The 23384-nt window shown below is 37.0% G+C and overlaps 1 protein-coding gene across 1 annotated transcript in view; it reads left to right on the forward strand.

Moving 5' to 3' along the window:
- The window catches only part of b4galt2 (UDP-Gal:betaGlcNAc beta 1,4- galactosyltransferase, polypeptide 2), a 120279-nt gene that overhangs the window by 85150 nt on the left and 11745 nt on the right, over positions 1 to 23384 (forward strand). Inside the window, exons 4-5 of the mRNA XM_056239529.1 lie at positions 9851 to 10038; positions 14942 to 15064. Of these exons, the coding sequence (XP_056095504.1) occupies positions 9851 to 10038; positions 14942 to 15064 (311 nt within the window). The remainder of the gene's footprint in view (positions 1 to 9850; positions 10039 to 14941; positions 15065 to 23384) is intronic.

Below are 23384 nucleotides of genomic sequence, written 5' to 3' on the forward strand. Positions count from 1 at the left end.
GAGGATATGCCATTCTTGCCTCATTTTGAGTCAGAATCACTGGAGACCATGATTCAATCATTGAGTTGTTGACTCGAAAACAGATTAATACTTTGTTGTGGTCCACCCCTGGATGAAAGGAAGTGAAAAGAAGAAAATAAAGAAAGATTGGAAGTGAGGAAGGGAAATTAAATATGAAAGGAAGGAAGGAAAAGCAAAAGTTAGAAGAGACCAAAGAGGGAAAGAAATAAAGGGAAGGTTGGGGAAAGCAAAGTCGTACTGAAGGTGAAGAAGGAAGGAATAGACGAAGAAAATAAAGGAAGGATAGAATGATCCTTCAGAGGAAGGAAAAAAGAAAATGAAAGGAGGGAAAGTATGAATGAAGAAAGGGGAAGGAAAAAAGAAAATGGATGGAAGAAAAGCAATAGAGGTGGAAAGAAGGAAGAAAGCAGGAAAATTGATGGAAGGAATTCAAGAATGAAGAAGGAAAGAAAATGGAAGGAAGGCAAGAAAGAATGAGGCAACAGTAGAGGGAGAGAAACCAATGAGGTGGAAGTAAGAAAGAAGGAAAATGGATGGAGGGAAAGAAAGAATTAAGAAAGACGATAGAAGAAAGGAAACAGAAGGAAGGAAGGGAGAGAGAGAGAGAGAGAGAGAGAAACCAGAGGCTGGAAGGAAGGAAAGTGAAAAGATGATGAAGATAGGAAGGAATGAAGAATGATAGATCGGAGGAGAGAGAGAAAGTGAGGAAGGAAAGAAGGGAGCAAGAAAGGAAGACGGAGGGAGTAAAGAAGAAACAAATAAGCAGAGAGTGCTCTGATCCGGCCTAATGAATCCATCTGATAGCAGCAGCTCGTTTCGTCTGTCTTTTTGCCATACTAATCCATGTGATGTCAGGCTATTGATGAAATGGAGACAACCTCAAATTGAATTCTCAGAAATAGCTGGGGTTTGTCTGTAAGCTGCCTTTCTTCTGAGCTTCCATAGCCACTGTTTCATTACTGTAAATTAGTTTGCCTGGCCGGTCGCCAGCGTTGCCTCATCCTCGGGCTCAGAGCCTCTCCTCCAGCCATTGATAAGACATGATGAACGTATGTCTGAAGCATGGTTTTAATTAAGCCCAGCTCATTGTACAGAAGTTGTCAGGTACAGTAGCAGCGAGGAACAGTAATATGAGGCAACGCTCTCCTAAATCAAAGCAACTTCCAAAACAAGCTAAGTGTAATAGAAAAACGTCCAGCACAGTTGTTCAACAGCGAGAAACGTCAGGCTGTGTTTCTGAGCTTAATGCTTGACAACAGTTCTGTAGAGAGCTGTTATTTCCTGTGAGTATTTTAGAAATAGTACAGACTATACAGACCATTTCTAGCGAGCAGGAAAAAAAATAGGTCACAATAAGAGAGCCTGTCAAAACATAGCGCGTATAAAACACTCACTGAATGTGGCCTGTTGACTTTAGCATGCTTGTGCAACATATGGTGTCCTCATTTAGGTGAGATAGAGTTTCTGGGGATGGTGTGGCATAGCGGTTGTTCATCTAGACTGGTTAACCGGAATCCACAAGGAGTGATCTGTGATCAAGACACTGACGCTCAGGTTGCTGCAGAGGGGTTTGTGTCATTAGTGTACTTAGAGTCACTTTGGATAAAGGCCTCAGCTAAATGAATACTTTCTTATCTTTCAATTCTACAGGATTTTTCATTTTACTCACATTTTATGAAAAAGAAACCAGAGCTCAAGTGTAAAAATGTCCCAGTAGCCGTAAAATTTATAGAGGAAAGTATTTAAATGAATCGTGCAAGGTGATTTACTAAGGTTTGCGCTAATCAATTTACTGGCACATTATTTACCGCCCAAATTGGAATTGCGCTCTTATGCTAATTTTCCCTGTTTAGTCAATGTTCTTCACTGTGTTTATCGGACTGATATTGATACAGTTTATTTTTATATACATTTTATTTTTTATATACATTTATATACAAAATAACATTTATTTTCAGATTTTTGACAAAAGTAAATTGATCATTAAACCACAAGAATACAAACATTAAATTAATTATGAATATTTAAATATTTTTATTATTAATATTTTGTATTCAGAATTATTTAATCGTATTATTATTAAAAAAATGGCATTGTTATTATTAATTATGTAGAATATATCATAGTGTGCATTGTTTGTATTATTGTAGTTTAATGATTGTTAGATTTAATGATTGCAATTGTCAGAATGCAAAAACAAAAATATTACAATTATTGAAATGAAATATAAAAAGCAATTATTTTATCATTATTGTTATTATTAGGATTATCGTCGTTGTTTATGGCAATATATTTATTTAAAGTTGATATAAAAAGATATCTATATATATATATATGGGGCCAGTGAAAATCTTAGCAAGGTAAGTTAAAATTTAACCCAAAAAATCCTTACTGTTGAGCTCTGGAGGCTTCCTTTTTCTCCTCTATGTCCTTTCACTCTATCGCTCACGCACACTTTCCCTGTAACTCAGCTTGATCCGGCTCACTCCTGATTTTTTTTTTTTGTCCCCTCTTCTTCTCTAGTCTTCAGCTCTGGCATCGATAGCACGCTGGATGATATGGTCAGCCTGCTGGGGACTGATAATGCAGGCTTACACAGAAACACACACACACACACACCTGCACAAGAAAATGCACAATGCAATCTCTCAGGATGAGCCCTGGTCCTAATCTGTCTCCATAGCAACGGGGTCCGGGTAGGATTCCCTGGTTGGCCTTGAGTGTGCCGCTATAGGAATCCTGCCTCATGACTTAGAGCGAGCAAGGGATTGTGATTAGCTATCAGTGTGATCATCAGATAAAAAAATGCAGCTAATTGCTTCTCAGAGAGCAAGTATTGAGCAACTGACATGGTTACGATAAGCTTATAGAAGAAGGAGACTCTAGCTGGAGGCCGATGTGACTCTCAGACCTCAAGATGAGTGGTTTAAGTCTTGGTTAAGAAACCGATTCGGTCGTACTTCTCAGTGTGGTACTGATGGAAAGAGGGAGGCTGTTTTATTTACTGAGCTCGAGCTAAGAATGATTTTCCTCTGACTGCAATGAGAAACAACCTTCAGTGGAGATACATTTCAGTTTGTAATGGGTTATAGATCAAACTTACACTCACCGGCCACTTTATTAGGTACACCTGTCCAACTGCTCGTTAACACTTCATTTCTAAGCAGCCAATCACATGGCGGCAACTCAGTGCATTTAGGCATGTAGACATGGTCAAGACAATCTCCTGCAGTTCAAACCGAGCATCAGTATGGGGAAGAAAGTTGATTTGAGTGACTTTGAACGTGGCATGATTGTTGGTGCCAGAAGGGCTGGTCTGAGTATTTCAGAAACTGCTAATCTACTGGGATTTTCACGCACAACCATCTCTAGGGTTTACAGAGAATGGTCCGAAAAAGAAAAAACATCCAGTGAGCGGCAGTTCTGTGGGCGGAAATGCCTTGTTGATGCCAGAGGTCAGAGGAGAATGACCAGACTGGTTCGAGCTGATAGAAGGGCAACAGTGACTGAAATAACCACTCGTTACAACCGAGGTATGCAGCAAAGCATTTGTGAAGCCACAACACGCACAACCTTGAGGCGGATGGGCTACAACAGCAGAAGACTCCACCGGGTACCACTCATCTCCACTACAAATAGGAAAAAGAGGCTACAATTTGCAAGAGCTCACCAAAATTGAACAGTTTGAAGACTGGAAAAATGTTGCCTGGTCTGATGAGTCTCGATTTCTGTTGAGACATTCAGATGTTAGAGTCAGAATTTGGCGTAAACAGAATGAGAACATTGAACCATCATGCCTTGTTACCACTGTGCAGGCTGGTGGTGGTGGTGTAATGGTGTGGGGGATGTTTTCCTGGCACACTTTAGGCCCCTTAGTGCCAATTGGGCATCGTTTAAATGCCACGGCCTACCTGAGCATTGTTTCTGACCATGTCCATCCCTTTATGGCCACCATGTACCCATCCTCTGATGGCTACTTCCACCATGTCACAAAGCTCTAATCATTTCAAATTGGTTTCTTGAACATGACAATGAGTTCACTGTACTAAAATGGCCTCCACAGTCACCAGATCTCAACCCAATAGAGCATCTTTGGGATGTGGTGGAACGGGAGATTCGCATCATGGATGTGCAGCCGACAAATCTGCGGCAACGGTGTGATGCCATCATGTCAATATGGACCAAACTCCCTGAGGAATGCTTCCAGCACCTTGTTGAATCTATGCCACGAAGAATTGAGGCAGTTCTGAAGGCAAAAGGGGGTCCAACCCGTTACTAGCATGGGGTACCTAATAAAGTGGCCGGTGAGTGTATATGAGGATTTATATAACCATATTCATGTACCATGGGATTTTACATGGTACTCTAAAGTATTCCAGAGAATACCATTGCTGCGTCCCAATTTGCATACTATCCGTCCTAAATAGTATTCGAAAATAGAATTAGTACGTCCCAAATCGGAGTATGTTGAAATGAGTGTTCCAAAGAAGAGACCCGGATGGTCTACTATTTCCGGTCAGAATCCAAAGTGCAGATCGTTGCACACTCTAACGGCTGATATTGCCCACAACCCATCGCGCGTTGGACGAGGATTCGGTTAGAACTACAAACACAAGTGAAAAGTGTTCAAAAACTACAGACATGGAGGACACGTGAGTCCAGGGGTTTGAGTGATTAATTATCAGTATCTAACCTGAGGAAAATGTATTTATTCAATGTTGTCCACATTATATTGCATCTGCAGCAGCATTGTGAACTTTTGCAAAGATATGTTTAGCCATTAACTTTTAAATGCATTATTATATTCAAAATCCAAACACATGAGGAGAGTCTCGGCATGAAAGACCCATGACTGGCAGATGAACGTGCTACAACATTTCTCTCCGAAACCGTAAGAAATGAACTTAGATTGAATGGAGGATTTTAACTGTGACGAGATGATTGACAGGGCAGTTTACGGTGATAGGATGCACGCAGCACGCGACAGATCTGTCCGTTAATGATGACGAAGTACTATGTCCCAAAGCTTGCCTACTCTTTTGCTACACACTCAAAAGTATGTACTTTTTCTTCACAATACTTTTAGGGCGTAGTATATGGAGGCGAATTGGGACGCAGCACATGTTGTTGTTTTTTTTGTGTGTGTGTGTGTTACCACGTCAATGGATTTTTCTTCTGTCTAAATGTCAAATAGGCATTAAAAAAAAAAAAAATTATTTAGCAAGGATGCACTGTTGGCCTACTGTATGTAATGTTACAAAAGTTGTTCCAAAAAATGCCGTTCCTTTGAATTTTGTATTCCTTAAAGAATCCTGAAAAAATGTATCACAATTTCCACAACAATATTAAGCATCACAACTGTTTTCAACATTAATAAAACTGAGAAATGTTTCTTGAGCACCAAATCAGCTTATTGAAATTAGGCTGCCTTCACATACAATCAGCAGGGATGTCATAAATAGAAGTTTTCTAGTAAAAATCGGACATGAATGCCCTCTCAAGTTGTATTTACCTCTAGGAAGCTCGGGGATAATTTTGACACACGTTCCCAAGTAAACATGGTGGAGGGGAGAACAATTGCTGCAGTGACTGGTAGTTTTTTCCACAACAGCTACATCGCCTTGTCTTGTTGTTAAAGTAGTGCATATTAACATATATGAATAACCATTGGAAGCGTATTGTATGTTTTACACAGCTAAAATACGTATTTGACCGCAATTCCAGAATCGGGTATAGCACGTGAAGGCAGCATTATTTCTGAAGAATCATGTGACACTAAAGACTGGAGTAATGATACTGAAAATATAGCTTTACCATCACAGGAATAACATTTTATATATACATTTTAAAATATATTAAAATAGAAAATAGTTATTTAAATTTTTTATAATATTTCACTATATTACTGTTTTTACTGTATTTTAGCTTAAGAGATGTTCAAAAACATTACACAGATCTTATATATGTAAGCAATAAGGTACGAGAGGCTGTGCTGTATCGTGAATAAGTCACGGCTGAAGGGCGTTGTTAGGCACGGCAACTGGATTAAATTAGTCCATCACCAATTATGATAGTAATTGGCAGAAGAATTGTTTACTCTAATTATTAACATCAATACATTTAATCATTGATTGATCATTGGTGTCTCTTTCTAATTTATAAAAACAAAAAATCATTAGTGCTGGGCAACAATTAATCACGATTAATCGCATCCAAAATAAACGTTTGTGTTTACATAATATATGTGTGTGTGCTGTGTATAATTATTTTGTATATATAAATACACACACATGCAAGAATAGATTCAAGAAAAAAATATTTATATATAAAATATTTACAGTATATTTAGATATAATTTAAATTATGTATAAATATATATACAGTATATACATGCAAATATTTCTTAAATATATACACTACCGTTCAAAAGTTTGGGGTCAGTGAGAATTTTATTTTTATTTTTTGGAGGAAAGAAATCAATACTTTTATTTATCAAGGACAGTAAAGACATTTATAATGTTACAAAAGATTATATTTCAAACAAATGCTGTTCTTTTGAACTTCCTATTCATCAAAGAATCCAAAAAAAAAAAAAAAAACTGTACAACTGACAGACCAACAACTGTTTCAACATTGATAATAATAATAAATGTTTCTTGAGCATCAAATCCTCATATTATACTGATTTGTGAAGGATCATTTGACACTGAAGACACTGACACTGGTGATGCTGAAAATTCAGCTTTGATCACAGGAATAAATTACACTTTACTATATATTCACACAGAAAACAGCTGATTTACACTGGAATAATATTTAATACTATAACTGATTTTTGTTGTATTTTTAATCAAATAAGCGCAGCCATGGTTAGCAGAAGAGAATTCTTTTAAACGTATTTAAAATCGTACCGACCCCAAACTTTTGAACGGTAGTGTACATGCATATGTTTGTATTTATATATACAAAATAATAATACACAGTACACACATATCTTATGTAAACACAAACTTTTATTTTGGATGCGAATAATCGTTGCCCAGCACTAAAAATCATTTATGTTACAGTGATTCTACCACAGTAAGTAGGTTTTAGAAGCTCTAGGTGTCTAAACACAGCCTGTCATGTATTTAATATGTAACTGTGCACAAGACTACAAGCACTTATGTTTGTTTTGATGATGTAGCACAAAAATAGGATATTATAACCAGTGTTGTATAAAGTAGACAATCGTCATACTCAATTATTTTTCTTATGAACAACTTTAACTTTTACTCGAGTCAATTTCCAAAAAGGTATCTGTACTTTTACTTAAGTAAAAGCATTAAAGTAACTGATATTAAAAGTACTTACTGTACAGGAAGTAAGTACAGGTACATTATATAAATAATGGCACTGGTGATTGTAATGGTGGCAACCTACTGAGATTCTGTGTTTGGGTATGTAAGAGCATGTCTCACACACACACACACACACACACACACATGAAATCCTATCATCATTTACATGTTGGGAAAACATGAGGGTAAGTAAATAACCAAATATTTTGGGTAAACTGCCCCTTTAATTCAAGAACTGAACAATTAAATGAGTGTCCTACTACAAATGCACTATGATCCACAAAACAACAAATAAAGCAAACTATCTAGACATAAATCTACAGTGAGATGAATGAATTCGTTCAGACAACACATTTGGAACGATGCAGAACAATGGAAAAAAAGGAGGCACAACGGTTAAAGATATCCATCTACGAATGTAGAAGAACAAGCTATCCCATCTTTTTCATCACTACCACTCTCCAGTTCAGTCGCATATTGCACGTAATTACAATTTCAAAATGTTTACTTAAGCCTAAAACATATTTACCTTATAAACACAGAAGAAAACTTACATGAATAGCGTCTTCAATTTAGAGCACTAGTGGAGAGCCGTTACGCATTGCTCGGTGTGCTTGTGCTTCTCAAGATTTATATTCGTGATTTGCGAAATGAATCATTCACACCTCTTCACGAACCAGTTTGACAAATTCAAAGGAACCAAACTGATCAAAAGATTCATTTGCGAACTGGATATCGCTATGACCGATCAGAAATGATTGCTTTGCACTTCGCAGCTGCAAATGTAACGATAGGGTCTGGACAAATGCATCGGAGTAAAAGTACAAATTTTCTCTTTAATATGTAGTAAAGTAGAAGTCAACAAAAATATTTATATTTGAGCAAAGTAAAAATCAAAAACTGTACTTAATACAGTAAGAAAGTATTTGTACTTCATTATACACCACTGATGAGCCATTGTCCCTGAGGTTAATGACTTAGAACAGGTGCAAGTTTGCTAATGAGGGGAAGGTACTACACCTGTCTCATAATCAACCCTACTTCATGGCGTGTTGGAACCATGCAAATCGAGCCAAACACCGCAGCTGAAACTTTAGAATGATTGCTTAGCTCCGACGATCCTTTTGCGAAAAATTAATTACACTTTTTTTTGTTCCAAAACCATCTGTTCATGATGTCCACATATCCTCCGTCTTGGAGCTGGTTTCTTGGATGAGAAATACTAAGTCGTGAGCATGTCCTTATAATAAATCTGTCGTTTTTAGCGAGGTGTGTTAATACCAGACGTCTACTGCTGTATTTGCCTGATCTGCCTGCCACCTCACAAGGAATACATCTTAATAAACTAGTAAAAATGATCACAGTAATGTTTAATGGCACCCTTGCTGATGAAAAAAAGAAGCTATTTTACGTCTCTTAAAGATATTTCCTTATCTGCCCCCTCACTCTTTCTCCATTTATCTCTGGTATATTGAAGTTCCTTTCTCCTCTAGGCCTCTGAGAGAATTAAAGTTAGGATAAATATTGATAGAAGCAAGAAGTCACTTAGTATCAAGTTATTTACTTTACTTTTTTAGCATCAGCGTCGTGAAATAAGATTTCACTTGCTAAAGCTTTGCTCGGGAGGTGCTTCTGTTTGCATCCAATGCCGTTCATCACTGTTTACAGCCGCGGTTGTTCGGTGAATGCAACTCTTCAAAGGCTCACATAAAATGCATTGATATTGCTTTTGTAGTGCAGATCCACCGGCATTGTGCTGAAAAGGCAGTAGATTTGTGGCAGTAGTTCACACCTTTGGATTATTAGGCCAAATCTCAGGTATTACAGGATTACATGGGATTATTGTCACACTGGATTATTAGTTCAGACACCACATGGTGTTGTGGTGTTGATGTGTATTTCTTACTGCTCAGTGTATTTATAGACTTTTTTGCACCATATTAGATGTTTTTTTTTTTTAATTTTTTTTAATAATTGTAAGTCCCCCCCCCCATTTGAGAACCACTGTGTAGAGTGCTGAATGCTTATTTTAATGAAATGTGCAAGCTCTGTCTCAGAGTAAAATATTAAAGTTACAGTGCAAATGGTAACACTTTTCAATAAAGTCTCATTTGTTAACATTTGTTACTGTATTTATTAATCTTTGTTAATGGTAGTTAATAAAAATACATTGTCATTCATGTTAGTTCACAGTGCATTAACTAATGTTAACAAATACAACCTTTGATTTCAATAATATATTGGTAAATATTGAAATAAACATGAACTAAGATTAATGAATGCTGTAGAATTATTGTTAATTCTTAGTTCATGTTAACAAAGGTCGTTAACTAAATATATACATTTATAATAGCATATTTAAATCAATTAATTATATGTTTATTTTTCATTCTTATTATCGTTATATAAAGTGAGATATAAATTCACAAATTCACAGGATTTTTCCCATCCTTATAGCAATTGAGCTGTTATTTATTAATTTGTTTCAGCTTGGTGAGGAAACCTTTAATCGGGCCAAGCTGCTTAATGTTGGCTACACGGAGGCTCTGAAAGATGCAGAATACGACTGCTTCATTTTCAGTGATGTGGACCTAATCCCTATGGACGACCGGAACCTCTACCACTGTTACGACCAGCCCCGTCACTTCGCCATTGCCATGGACAAATTCGGCTTCAGGTAACATATTTAATATTGAGGGAACCACAAAGAGCAGGAATATGTTGACAGTGTATATGATATATCATTTTATCTCCCTTTTATAATTCTGGTCCATTTTGATACATAAATAATCAGACCTCTCATATAAAGCTTGGAAATGCAATAAAATAAAATCAGTGGCATGTTTTATATGAATTTAATATCCTTGTAGAATTGTGGCTTTGCCTGAGTTTATTACAAATATGCTGGGCTGCATTTGTTGCTATTTACATACATATTAATAGACGCCATATCTGTATTTGTCTTTGTTTCTTTGCAGAGAAAAGAGTCAGTTAATCAAACAGCCATAGCTTGAGGGCTGTCTGTCAAAACCTGTGCTTCTGATGATTAATTGCTTCTTATTTTTTCCACTAGGGAAGATATATGTCTTATGACGCTTTGTCATCTTGAGAATGCAGCTGAATTATTCTGGATCAAAAGTTCATTTGTCAGGTGCTGTGGCAGTCTAGACAGACCTGGAGCTTTCACAATACATATGTATTCATTTTTCAAGGCAGACAATTATTTAGCTGAGACAGACCCGTTCTCTTTAAATGTAATAGCTGGAGATATTAAAACACTGGTGAAGGTTCTACGTATTATGTTTTTTTTATATATTGTCGAACTTGAAATTAATTTTGTCTCTCTTCTGTCGGCAAGAAGACACATTGGCCTTTGCTCCATGGTGTTTAATTTCCTGTCTTTGCCACTCTGTCTTAACTTTGCCATCCTCTGGGAATTCACTTGCATTCACACAAAGGGAACACCTCTATCTTAAAATGTAAGCAGTGAAGTTAGACCAGTTAGTCCAATAACTAGTTACCAATCAGTTGAATTGATATGTGTATCATTTTATGATACTTTAACATGATTAAAAAGTAGTTGCCATTATTAATTTATTTTATTTTATATTTATTTATGAACAACCAAATAATAATTATATGATTGTTACGGCCCTTAATCCATTCTAGCTCGTTCAAGACAAAAGACAAGGACCGTACATATCAAAAACCACAGACGAATAGTAGGGTTTCAGACGTCAATAACACCATTGACTTTTAATGAGAGAGGAAAAAGGCACCTCAAAAGATAAGCAATCAGCAAACAAAGTTTAAGCGAAAATAACAATACACAGGTAGGGCAGCTAAAAGAAAACAGGAACCCTTAACTACACTTAGGTAACCAGTAGATCTTACCTAGCTCCCGAGAACTAGAAAAACAGGTGAGTCTTCCGGACAACTGCTTCCCTCGCTGTTCTAAACTAAATAATAAAAAGTGAACTAAGAAAAGTAACCCCACTACCTGGTTTTAAAGAAAACTCAACTCAAATTAAGCTCAAAATATAGCCATCTCAAGATCTTCCAGCATGTTGGGAGAAGACGGTGAGTGATCTCCCAGCTGGCAACAATGAGCGAACAGGTGAGGAAGAGAGAGACCCGCCATCAACGCCGTCGCCGCTTAAATATCAGGAACTCCCATGACGTCACTCCACTTGAGTGGTTCAGGGAAAATCCCTTCCCACAACTCCACCTACGAACTCACATAAAGAAAAAAAAACGCACACCAACGGTTCGATAAACACAGCCACATAACAATGATGATAATATATTATTATTATATTTGGATGTTTTTAATTGGTTATGTATTATTGTATACATTATATATTTTTTATCAGTTTGTTTATTGGTGCAGTTACTGCATTTTGGTTTTGTATGACAGTAAAATCAACCTGTTTATTGACTGCCTTAGAAGCATCAGTGGCCATTTATAAGAAAATGATGGGTCACAAATTTGTGAGTGGAATGTGCGTACGAGAAGAACTAATCACGATTCACCCAAAAAATTCATAATAAAATGTATTCGAAATTTGCGAAAAAAATATAGGAACAACTGAAACCACACATACTCAAAAGGCACTTAGAGTACTCTGTATGGCCTTATAATCGTGTTCCGAAGTTATATTTCATCCTATTTTATTGAAGTATGTTGCATTAATTGTATTATATAATCCCCATATAAAATTATATAGCTTCAGCTGCGAGGTTTCTCTGAATAACGCGTATGTACAGCTGGCTAAGGAGAGGTCTGTAATCTGGGTCTGTATAAAAGGTGTTTATTGTGAAAACTGGTGAGAATGGCACATTGGCATTGCTCGAGGGCCGGGCGAGAGCGTGTCTGCAAACAGCCGCAAGTTTGACGAGAGTGACGAAACGCTGCAAGTAAAGCGTGTGCGGAAAGCCTATAAAGGTGCTCTAAGCGATGTTGGGTGACGTCACTTCTTGTTGACGTTCGAAGTATTGTCAAACAAAATGGAGGCTAGCTAGACCCTCCCTTCTCCTCATCCCATCCCCTCCCCCTGTAGTTTTACTGATACTTCATTCAAGGTGTAATGTCGCCAAGTTAGATAAATGCTTTCATATAATGCAGAAAAAGAGAAACATTACCAGAAAAACACGATAAAACGTTTCGCCACCTGAGGTTATAACTTTAGCTCCCATACAAGGACGCAATAATAGCAAGATAATGTTAGCTTCGCGTTTCCCAGTGAGCATAAACAACGGCTTCGTCGTAAACAAATTTAGTCAAAGTTGTCAATAGGCTATGAATGAACATTCAAATTCATAACAAACACTTGGTGAAGACAATCATTCACACAAACTGTCGCCCTACTGTGAGTTTGCTTGATCATTTACAATAGAGAACGATAGCTAGCTGCTAGAAACCTAACGTTATGTTGTATTCACCATAGTTAGCGCTGACTGCATTGTTCTAGCTAATTATATCCTTGTGTTTGTTAGGCGAACATGAAAGTCCATTTAGAAAAATCAAACTGCATTTACCCACCTGTCCAGCAAAAACAGAGCTACCTGAATGTCGGATTGGAAGCCCTTCTGCCGGCGGAGTTCTCGTCACCTTTCAAAGGCTTTTCCAATGTAAATTCGGGACTTTGCGTGATCATTCTCCTTTTCCCTCTTCTTTGCATTTTTGCAATCTGTTCATCGGAACGTCGTCTCTTTGGTCGTGTGTCGGCCATATCAAACTTAAAGAGTTATAATTCTAACTTCCCTCTTCATGCTTCTCTCTCCTCCACACCCCCCTTCATGTGCACGCGCACTAACCCCACCCCTAAATCATTCTTGTCGGTTATTGGCTGGAACACTGTTTGTTTTGTCTCGTGGAGCGGGTTGCCACAGTTTGTTTTTGTTGCTGTTTGTGGAGCCTGGGCTGTCTACAGAAACCGCGTTTTTTTTTACTGTGTGTTCAGGGGACAGGCAGCTAGCGGATAGTGAGGAGATGTTTGCTGTATGTGACAAAAAATGTTTTGGCCTAAAAAACGCGTGACATCGCTTAGAGCACCTTTAAATGGATATGGTTTGGGCCTTGCATTTTATGCAAATGACTAACCTCGTGCACGCGGCCGCTCATTTAGAATACTTCGAATTCACTAACATCAGAACGATGTTAAGAACAAATTCATGTGCGTACGAACGTGTTGTGAATTAGGCGGAGATGTTTCGTGAGAAACTCTCCTGTGCGTACAAAGACGAAATAATCCACGCAATTATTAGTGAATGAGACCCAATGTTTTCATTTTTATTTACGGAGCCACGTTTCACCAAAGCTCTGTCTCAGCAGTTATCAAAACTACAGTACCTGCTTAGTGTTGTGGCAAAATTTGAACTTGGTTTTTATTTCTCTGCGGACAGCCAGACAATATGCTACTAAACAATTGCCACTGACCTTCTCCGAGCCATGAACTGCCTTCAACTGTCAGTGGGATAGTAATTCCATTTTCTCTGTGAGTGATTCACGCTATTGGTTTGTGTCTCCAGTCTGAGGAGGCCTTAACGTTGCTGTATTTAATAAGTGGGGCACCTTTAGAGAATTGCACGCTCTCAGACCATGAGTGTGTGAAGAAACTTCAGCCATACTGTTTCTGTGAAGACTGCTGCTGTAGCAGATGGGCTCATTAATTTTAGCTTGTTGTCTTTTAACACGAGGTTGCTGCGTGCACAAGCAAGTGTTGGTGTGTGTGCGCGTGCGTGCGTGCCTGTAGGTTCTTGCTTCTCTTTTTCCCTTATGTCGCACATTTGTTTGCGTAGGTGGATGTGGTTGCTGTCATTGGTAACACATTGCAGTAGCCCAAGGCGAACCTCAGGCGGCTACCCATGATGCACCTGCCAGCCCATAATCCAGTGGGCCTCTTAAAAGAGAAGACATAGAGACAATGTTTTCAACCACCTTTTCCAGACTGTATTCAGCATTTCTTTGAAGGCTTCGAAAATTTGCTTGAAATATAAATCTGTGGTTTCATACCGCTCTGTGGTTTAAAGGTCAAAAACATAACTTGGTTCTGAGAACCACTAAGGCCTTTTAATTCATCCTTTTTGAATCGCAATGGAGTATGTATATTTATATCAGCCTTTAATCCTGTAGACGATGAATCCTTTGATAATTCTCATCTGACAGTGGCCTCTTGCACCGTGAGCTGTATTCCTACAAGCGGAGACGGATTCTACAGTTTATGGCGCACTTAAGCTTTTACAGGGCCTTCTTAGAGTTGTGTAGCTTAACTGACAGGCCTGAGGGGTGGCAGCCAGGAGAGAAGTGATGAAAGACAGTTGAAAGAAGGATCAGATATCATTTGAAAATGTTGAATCCCCTGTGGGAGGACTCAGTGGCTCTCTAGAATCACTCTACAAGATGCAATTTTGTCAAATTCGAATGCTTCTGTAGGCTGACTAAAGGGCTCAGTTCAGAGAACTGAACCTACAGAATGATGTTTCCACTCTAGACTTGTATCAAAACTAAGCTCTCAGATTTAATGCTGATTTAATGTGTATCAACTGAATAAATGACTGTGGTCTGTTCCTTCTTGCAGGCTGCCCTATGCAGGGTACTTTGGAGGGGTGTCCGGCCTTAGCAGAAAACAGTTCCTCAAAATCAATGGCTTCCCAAATGAGTATTGGGGCTGGGGAGGTGAAGATGACGACATATACAACAGGTAAGTCCATAAATATGCCATCTTTCTCTTTTATAAGTGCCTTAGCCCTGGTCCCTTAAAGTCACGATAAAACAAAAGTAATGTCAGATCTTTTCTCCTGTTTTTTGTTTGAAATGTTCTAGACAGGCTTTTAAAAAGTCATGAGTAAGCATGCGTCATCAGAAACAGTCTCTTAGTTGCTGAACGATGTCCTTGCGCAGTTTCCTGGTCTTTTTCTTTCTCTGGGTTATGCCGCTCTGCAGGGAGCAGCTATATATTCTCGCCGCTCACAAATCTACACCATGTCCAGACAGAAACGTGTGAATAAATGATGCTCTGCTGCCTGATGCCTGTCTCTCCAGATAATGAATAGCTGCGTGTTCACTAGCTATCATTTTTCCCCGCTCAGGTGATGAGAGAGCAAAATTTGCAGTATATCAGGGCACACACGCTCTTGCAACAGCGATAACACTCGTGGAGAAATGTCCCATATGTCACTCTTTTCAGTTGTTTGGAGTTGCATTGATAGTATATGGCGGAAACTGGATGGTGCGATAAATCACACCATTATCTTTTTCTGCCTTTGCCAACTGCTTTTGTGACACAATTAGATAGATTATATAAGTAAAAATAAGCATTATAGCTTGAAATAAACAAGCAAGAGCTTCCCCTGAGATCTCCTCCTGAACCGAGCTGTTTTTATTGGGAGAATATAAATGACTCCATGTTGTTTTGAAGGAGTTTATTTTTGTGGCTCTTATTATATATATATATGTATGTATATATATATATATATATATATATATATATATATATTTCATGAATATTTATTATCTGTTGATCTTTTTGGACTTTCTTACTGCTCATATTATGTTTTAGTTGTGTTGAAATGAGCACTTTTGCCAGGACAACAAATTAAAAATGCATATATTTAAATTTCGGTTTCATTTGATGTTGATACAATATTTAAACACACTACAGTTCAAAAGTTTGAGGTCAGTAAGATTTTTTTAATGTTTCAAAGGAAGTCTCTTATGCTCACCAAGGCTGGATTTATTTGATCAAAAATACTGTAAAACAGTAATATTGTGAGATATTATTACAATTTAAAATAACTGATTTCTATTTTAATATGTTTTAAAATTGTATTTATTCCTGTGATGGCAAATCTGAATTTCCAGCATCATTACTCCAGTCTTCAGTGTCACATAATCCTTCAGAAATCATTCTAATATGCTGATTTGATGCTCAAGAAATATTTATCATTATTATGAATGTTGAAAATGGTTGTGCTGCTTACCCATTGTGTGTGTGTGTTTAAACTGTGATGATTTTTTTCAGCATTCTATGATGAATAGAATGTTCAAAAGAACAACATTTATTTAAAATAGAAAACTTTTTATATTATAAATATCTCTTCACTTTTAATGCTCCTAGTAACTAGTATAATTTATTTAGAATTTTTTTTTAAATCCAAACTTTTGAACGGTAGTGTAAATATTGTAGTGTACATACTTATCCATGTCTATGAACTTATTGTTAGAAGCCTTAAGTGGCCATGCATTAATTTTTTTTATTCTTGTTGTCTAGATGAGACCTCAACAAAACAAAAGTTGTTTTCTTGTGATCTCAGTGTATCTACAACAATAAAGTTGTAGCCGCCTTCTCGAAAGCGAATTAATCACAAATGAGCTCATCCATAATGCAGTCAATGCCAAGAAAACAAGAAAAAATGGGGAGAAAAACCAAGAGAAAACAACTTTTAAGTCAAGATCTCGAGAAAACAACTTTTGAGATCATTGGAATGAGATCATGTCCAAATCATGAGAAAATTAAGTTCACGACAAAGCAATGAAGTGACTTTTAATTGAAAGAAATACAGCACACATTTAAAGCAAATCATTTAATTAAAATAATTTTATACAATTTAAATGATAAAATATAGATGACTTTATACACCCACTAAAAAAAAATAGCTTGGGACCAGTAACTGAAAAAATGCTTCTGAGAAATGTAGTTCTACCAAACACTTTTTGAAGCCACTGTGAATTGATATATACAGCTTTGATATATTACTGAAGAATGAATGTGTGCTGTTTCACAGAAAGGGTGGCGATATAGTCCTTCAAATAGGCGAATAGTCCCTCAAAGATAAGATGTAAGAGTGAATGGCTTGTGGACCCAGCTGTGTGTTCTGCTTCGAATTCCCCGTCTGACTGGTGGAGAGACACGCACAGACTCAGACTCTCGTCCATTTAGGTCCTCTGGGTGGAGGTTTACTCAAACTTACTGTCACTTCTCTGGAACCAGTTTGCTGGGGCTCCAGGGACTCCCAGTTCCTGTCAGAACAACTTTCTCTCTTCCCACATATTTGAAGTTCACCGGTCTGACAGTGTGACCCCAAGTGCCAATATCCTCCTCTCTAAGCTCGAAATTCTGCAGCCCAGATTCTTAAAATCTGTCAGTCTGTGCGGACGTGCCCCTCTGCCATTGTTGCTTTAGAAGAGGCATTTGTTTGTAGCTGGATCGTCTCTGTGGACTGGGTTTTTAGTTTATTTTTGTGAAGGCAGCTGGCTGGTTCAGAATCCTTGTTTCTTGCTGTATAGCTGATCCTGCAGTAGTACAGTTGATTCATTAGTGTATTTTCTAGCCGTAAGGAAGAACTGGAGGCAGGCCTGATCAAAGATGCCAGACTGAAATGGAGTAGGAAAGGTTAGCCACCATTGGCAAGAAGCTACTGCAGCCATTTCTGCCCTTGGTTTTTTGATTTAATGTATATGACGGGGTAAGATGGGTCATTTTGCAGCTGCACTGAAACTGTTAACTTTTACACCGTTTTTGCTATGGTCATAGTTTTTGTCTCTTGAGGAAGTTTAGTAAATATTTTCGCCATGTCATATTCATTTTAGCCAATTTCACTCTGATTATAATGGCTTTTTTTTAATAATTAACAAACATATATTATATATTGACTTAGACATAGTTAAACAAAGTAACTGAAATGTAGTAAACAGTAATATTGTAAAATATTATTACAATTTATAATAACTTTTCTATTTTAATATATGTTTAATGTAGTTTATTCCTGTGGTGGCAAAGCTACATTTTCAGCATCTTTACTCTAGTCTTAAGTGTCACATGATCCTTCAGTAATCATTCTGATTTGGTGTTCATGAAACAAGAATTATCTATGTTGAAATCGCAATGCTTTTTTTTAGGACACTTTGATGAATGGAGCTAAAGAACAGCATTTATTTGAAATATAATTTTTTTGTAACTAAATAAAAGTCTTTAAGGTCACTTTTTATCTATTTAATGTGTTCTTGCTGAATAAAATTAGTATTGATAAAAAAAAAAGATCTTACTGAAACCAAACTTTTGAACATTAGTGCTTATATTTAGTTTTTTTATGAATGCGTTATTTATTCATTGGCTGTGTTTTGGTGTCCTTTTTCAGTATTTCTATTTATGATCAATATCTGGACGGCAGCCATCAAACTCCAGATATGGACAATCCCTTATAACTGTCGACAAGAAGTATTTAATCTTACGGCAGCTTCATAATAATGTTCTTTTTAAAATAATAAGTCACCAGAAGAGGCATTATCTATAAAACCTTCTTAATGGATAGAGCAGCCACTATCGTGCTCTACAAGCTGGACAGAAGGTCATGGCTGCATGCATTCGTAGAGTGAAGTCATTGTGGATAGAAATAGCCCAAAGGGATGTGTGTGAGGGAGGATAGTGGACTCAGATGACTGTGTCCTGGCCTCATGCACAGCAAATGTTCCGTCAGACTGGCTTGAAACAAAAAGCGAAGTTAAAAAAAAGCCTTTGGAGAGTTTTCCTCTCCCCTCTAGCCATGTGGACAGAGAAACAGCCCATCATTCTTTCTTTGATTTTCAACATCTGTGTAGTTGGAGAGGATGGAAGCCCTGGAGGGACATTTCCCTTACAGTGCAGCAAGAAGGCAGTAGACGTGTGCTCCACTGTGGATTTTAAGTTGAAATTTAATAGTTATGAACAACTCTTGGGAAGACTGGACCAAAATGAGCAGTCTATTTTTGATGGCGTTCAACAGTCCCAGTCTGAGTTTGTGTGCAACTCCATGGGCATGTAGAGATACATGAGTATGATACATGATTATAAAATTCAACCCGCCAAAGTAGCTAGTTGGAGTGACTGCGTTACACGCCACTGCTGAAATCCACCCACATTTGGTGGGTGTTAATGTCAAGCCCTATTCATGTAAAAAAAAAAAATATATATATACAGTATATATATATATATATATATATATATATATATATATATATATATATACATACACATTTTATTTAGTTAATAGTATAATAAAGGAAAGCAATTTGTATGTTTTATAAAAATTATTTTTAAAAGTTGCAATTGTTTAAATGTTTAAAAGCATCTATTCATTTGTAATTTTAACTGACACTCATAGTCCTCCATAAAATGAACACATCAAACATATTAAATACAGCTTATTAAAGGTGCTGTATGTAACTTTTCTTCTAAAATGAATCCTTTTTTTATTGCCTGTGTGTGAAGGGGTTGTAATCACACATTACAATGATCCACTTGTCGGGTTTTGCTATTACCTCTGAAGGCCAGTATTCCTATTTTTATGTGAAGTCTCCGGGTCGGATTTTCTGCGAAAGCCATCGGATGTGACGTGCACGCGCGCTCCCGAGCCTCTTTCCTTTTTATATACAGTCTATGCGACGGCACTGCAGCTGACGACATGGAGTCTGATAACACCAAAAAACGACCTGCCTCGAGCACAACACACACTCCAACACAAACTCCACATAAATATAAAAAACAAAACAAAATTTATCTGCAAACATTTATCTCGTCAGGCCAAACGTGAATCGGATCGACTTAGGACGAAAACACGGATCAACATCGGCAGAGCGTTTGAATTATGGAGAGACCTCCGCTATTTTTATTGTGGTAAATTTCAAGTTTTCAGATATGCTGAAATAAATAATGGTAAACTGTAATGAAATAGCAAGGTAAACTACAACACACATGAGACATGAAATGAATACAAAAGACTGTTCCAGGATAACAAAAAGTAAGTGCTTTAGGATGTAACTTTTATTTTATGTACTAGATCTACTGTCTAATGTCACTCATCCCACTACTATCATATTGTTTATAATTCACATTTCCAGACACGTTCAGTACAGTAATGTTACTTCCTACGATCTTACTGTTACACTGAAATTGTTCAGTCTAGTTCACTAACCATTTTCGTTATCATATTATACATTCATCTATGTTGACATTGCTGATTGTGAAAGACACGAATAGTTATTGAAATGCTAACACCACATGTCGGCTAAATGCAGTCAATGTAACGTTATCATGGTACGAGCATGGAGCATTAGTTCAACGTCAAGCTGATAAAAGTAGCCTATTATTGTAACTTTGCAGTGGGAGTTTACATGAGTTTCCAGCATGTTGTGTGATGCTTTCTCCGGTGTGTTGAAAGTCTCAGTGTGGCCGTGTACCATGAGTGCTCGCTCTTGTGTTCGAGCACGCGCAAGAGCACGAGCGCTCTTGTAAAAATTGGTTGCAATCTGAAACATCACCGATAGAGGCCGCTAAAAATACATATAGAACCTTTAAATATTGTTTCATGTATTAAAAAGATATTATGAATTATACAGTATATACTGTACAGTAATCAGTACAGTACTATTTTATTCCAAACAGTTTATGAGCAAAAACAGAGAGGGAAGGGTAGTGTGTCTGGGGAGGGCTGCAATGGAAGAAGAAAGCCAGACAAGGTCAGTCATTCTGCCATATTGTATGACCACTCCTCTATCCCTCCCTTTCTCTCTTACTAGTTCCCTCTCTTTCCTCACCCTTTGTCTGTCTGTCTCACTCCCTATATCTCTGACCTATCTTTTATTCCTGCTCTTTTCCCATTTCTGCACTGCCAGCAAGACATGAAGTAATAGTAATGATCCCATTTCCCCTCCACTCCAAGGGTCTAATGCAATTAAACAAACTGCAGGGAGAAAGAAAGAAAGGACATCTAGGAAAATTCTCAGATAATTCAATCAAGGAAAAACAGGTCTCCAGTCAACACTATTCAATATTACATCAGCATTCAGGCAAACATTACCTAAATTAAAAAACGGACTTTTTGGCTAATAGAGACACTGATAGCTATTTCATCATATACCACTATTATGGGACAATAGTAATGCTTGAGCTCTGTTTTTTAGTTGTTGTTTTTTTGAGTAATGAGTGTTTCCCCACCTATTTTCCACTTTTGCTCTCTTCCTGCAGATTTTTTGATGAGTTCTTTGTCTCTAAGGGTTAGGTTAATTAAGTAGCATCTTTTGTTTGTTACCAAAAAACAACGGAAAATAATAATTTTTCTATGCAGTGGCAAAGAAGTCACAAATCTTTCATATTTTCAACATGGATTTCTAAGGTCTTTATACTGCACAGCATTTTGCTTTTTCCCCAATCAGACGACTCTCAAAAGCGCGGCGGCCCCAGAGTAATCACAGCTGTCTGAGCCGAGCGTGAAAGGCCAGAGAGTTCAAGGAACACTGCTGCGAATGAATCGCCCAGTATGATATGAAAATGCTCGCTGAATATGTGTGTATAATATGCATAATAATGAACACAAATCCAGCATCTTACTTGAGGCTCATGGCTGTTTAGGCAAATTACTCCAGGTGTCCAGAACAGGAGCCAACCATATAATAATTACAAACATGGACACGGTTATCTGAGCTTTTTTGTCATCTTTTTATGCCTCCTTCAAATACCTGGAACTGAACTGATTCCAGCCAAAACTCAAATCAAAGCAGAAGAGCTAAAATAGTTTCTCACCCAGCAATGCAGTTGAGTAAAATTCAGATTTGAGATATTCATAATTAGGCAATGTTCTTAGACTGCAAAATATAGCTGTCATAATCTGTATTTTTGTCTTGTCCAGTAAAATATTTAAACATCTTTAAAATTAATAATAATAATAATAAATCTTGTTTTTTTTTTTCAGAACCTAATTGGAATAGTTATTTTCACTTGTTTGATTACATATTTTTTCTTGTTTTATATATATATACTTGTATATACTTGTTAAATTTTTTTAATATATATATATATATTATATATATATATATATATATTAAAAAAATTTAACAAGTTTACCTCTTAAGGTATAAAGGTACTTTTCTCATTGCCTGCCCTACACTGTAAAAATTAATACGCTATATCTACTCAATAAAATTTTGGCAACAGATTACAAGCAATATTATTAATTAAATTTAACAAATTAGAATTGAGTAATAATTAACCAAATTAATTCCTTAAAAGTTAACCATTTAAAATTGAGTAAAATTTACAACAAATTTTTTTTAAACAAAAATATCTGAATAACAGACAGACGTCAAAGATGAATTAAGAAATCTTAATTTTTTATTGCCAACATTGAAGACACCTGATGTTAACAAGCAGAATCACTGAAGGAGAAACCGTCATTTTAAGTCACCATTGTGGTGATCGGTGTTTGTTTTAGTTGGGCTCTTGACCCTTAAATCATTGACTTTAGATTTTGTTTGGCTGCTGTACCTGAGTTATATCAGCCAGATAAAAAAATGGAAAAATAAAAGTAGAAAAGGTGATCTGATGGTGTTGGTTGTGTTTTAACATAATCATTATTTCACAATCTTTTGACCTGAATCACTGAAGTCATAACCACAAATAGCACATTAAATACACACTTCACCTTTAAAGACCGTTATAAAAGAAAAAAAGGAAAAAGATAGATTCCTGAAACCATTCCTGAACAATGTGTGCAGTGTGGTAGAGTCCGTTATCCTGCTGAAAGAGGCCACTTCCACCAGGGAACACCATTGTCATAAGGGGTGTACCTGGTCTGTAACAATGTTTAGGTAGGTGACGTGTCAAATTTACATCCAGATGAATGGTTTCCCGCAGAACATTGCTCAGAGCATCACACTCCCTTCACTGACTCATCGAACCAGGTCCAGTTCTCGCTTCACCTGTGACTGGTTAAAATGATTTGGCTCATGTTAATACTTTGGTACTTTAGAATACCCCTTAAATCCCATTAATATATTATTAAATATATGGAAATACCATGGAATATGATAATCATTCAGTAATATAGTATCTATCAAAGCACCATCGCTCTACATAGCCCTTTTTTCTAAGGTGAAGTATTTTACATCGTCCATAATGCGCAGTCTTGGTTTACAGTTTATTTAAAATTTACAGTACAAAGAACTACAAACTACCAAATGAATTTGCATGCAAATTTGGTCACTGTCAC

This window comes from Rhinichthys klamathensis, unplaced genomic scaffold (genome assembly GCF_029890125.1).
Source record: "Rhinichthys klamathensis goyatoka isolate OS25496 unplaced genomic scaffold, OSU_Roscu_1.1 h1tg000566l_1, whole genome shotgun sequence".
NCBI lineage: Eukaryota > Metazoa > Chordata > Actinopteri > Cypriniformes > Leuciscidae > Rhinichthys > Rhinichthys klamathensis.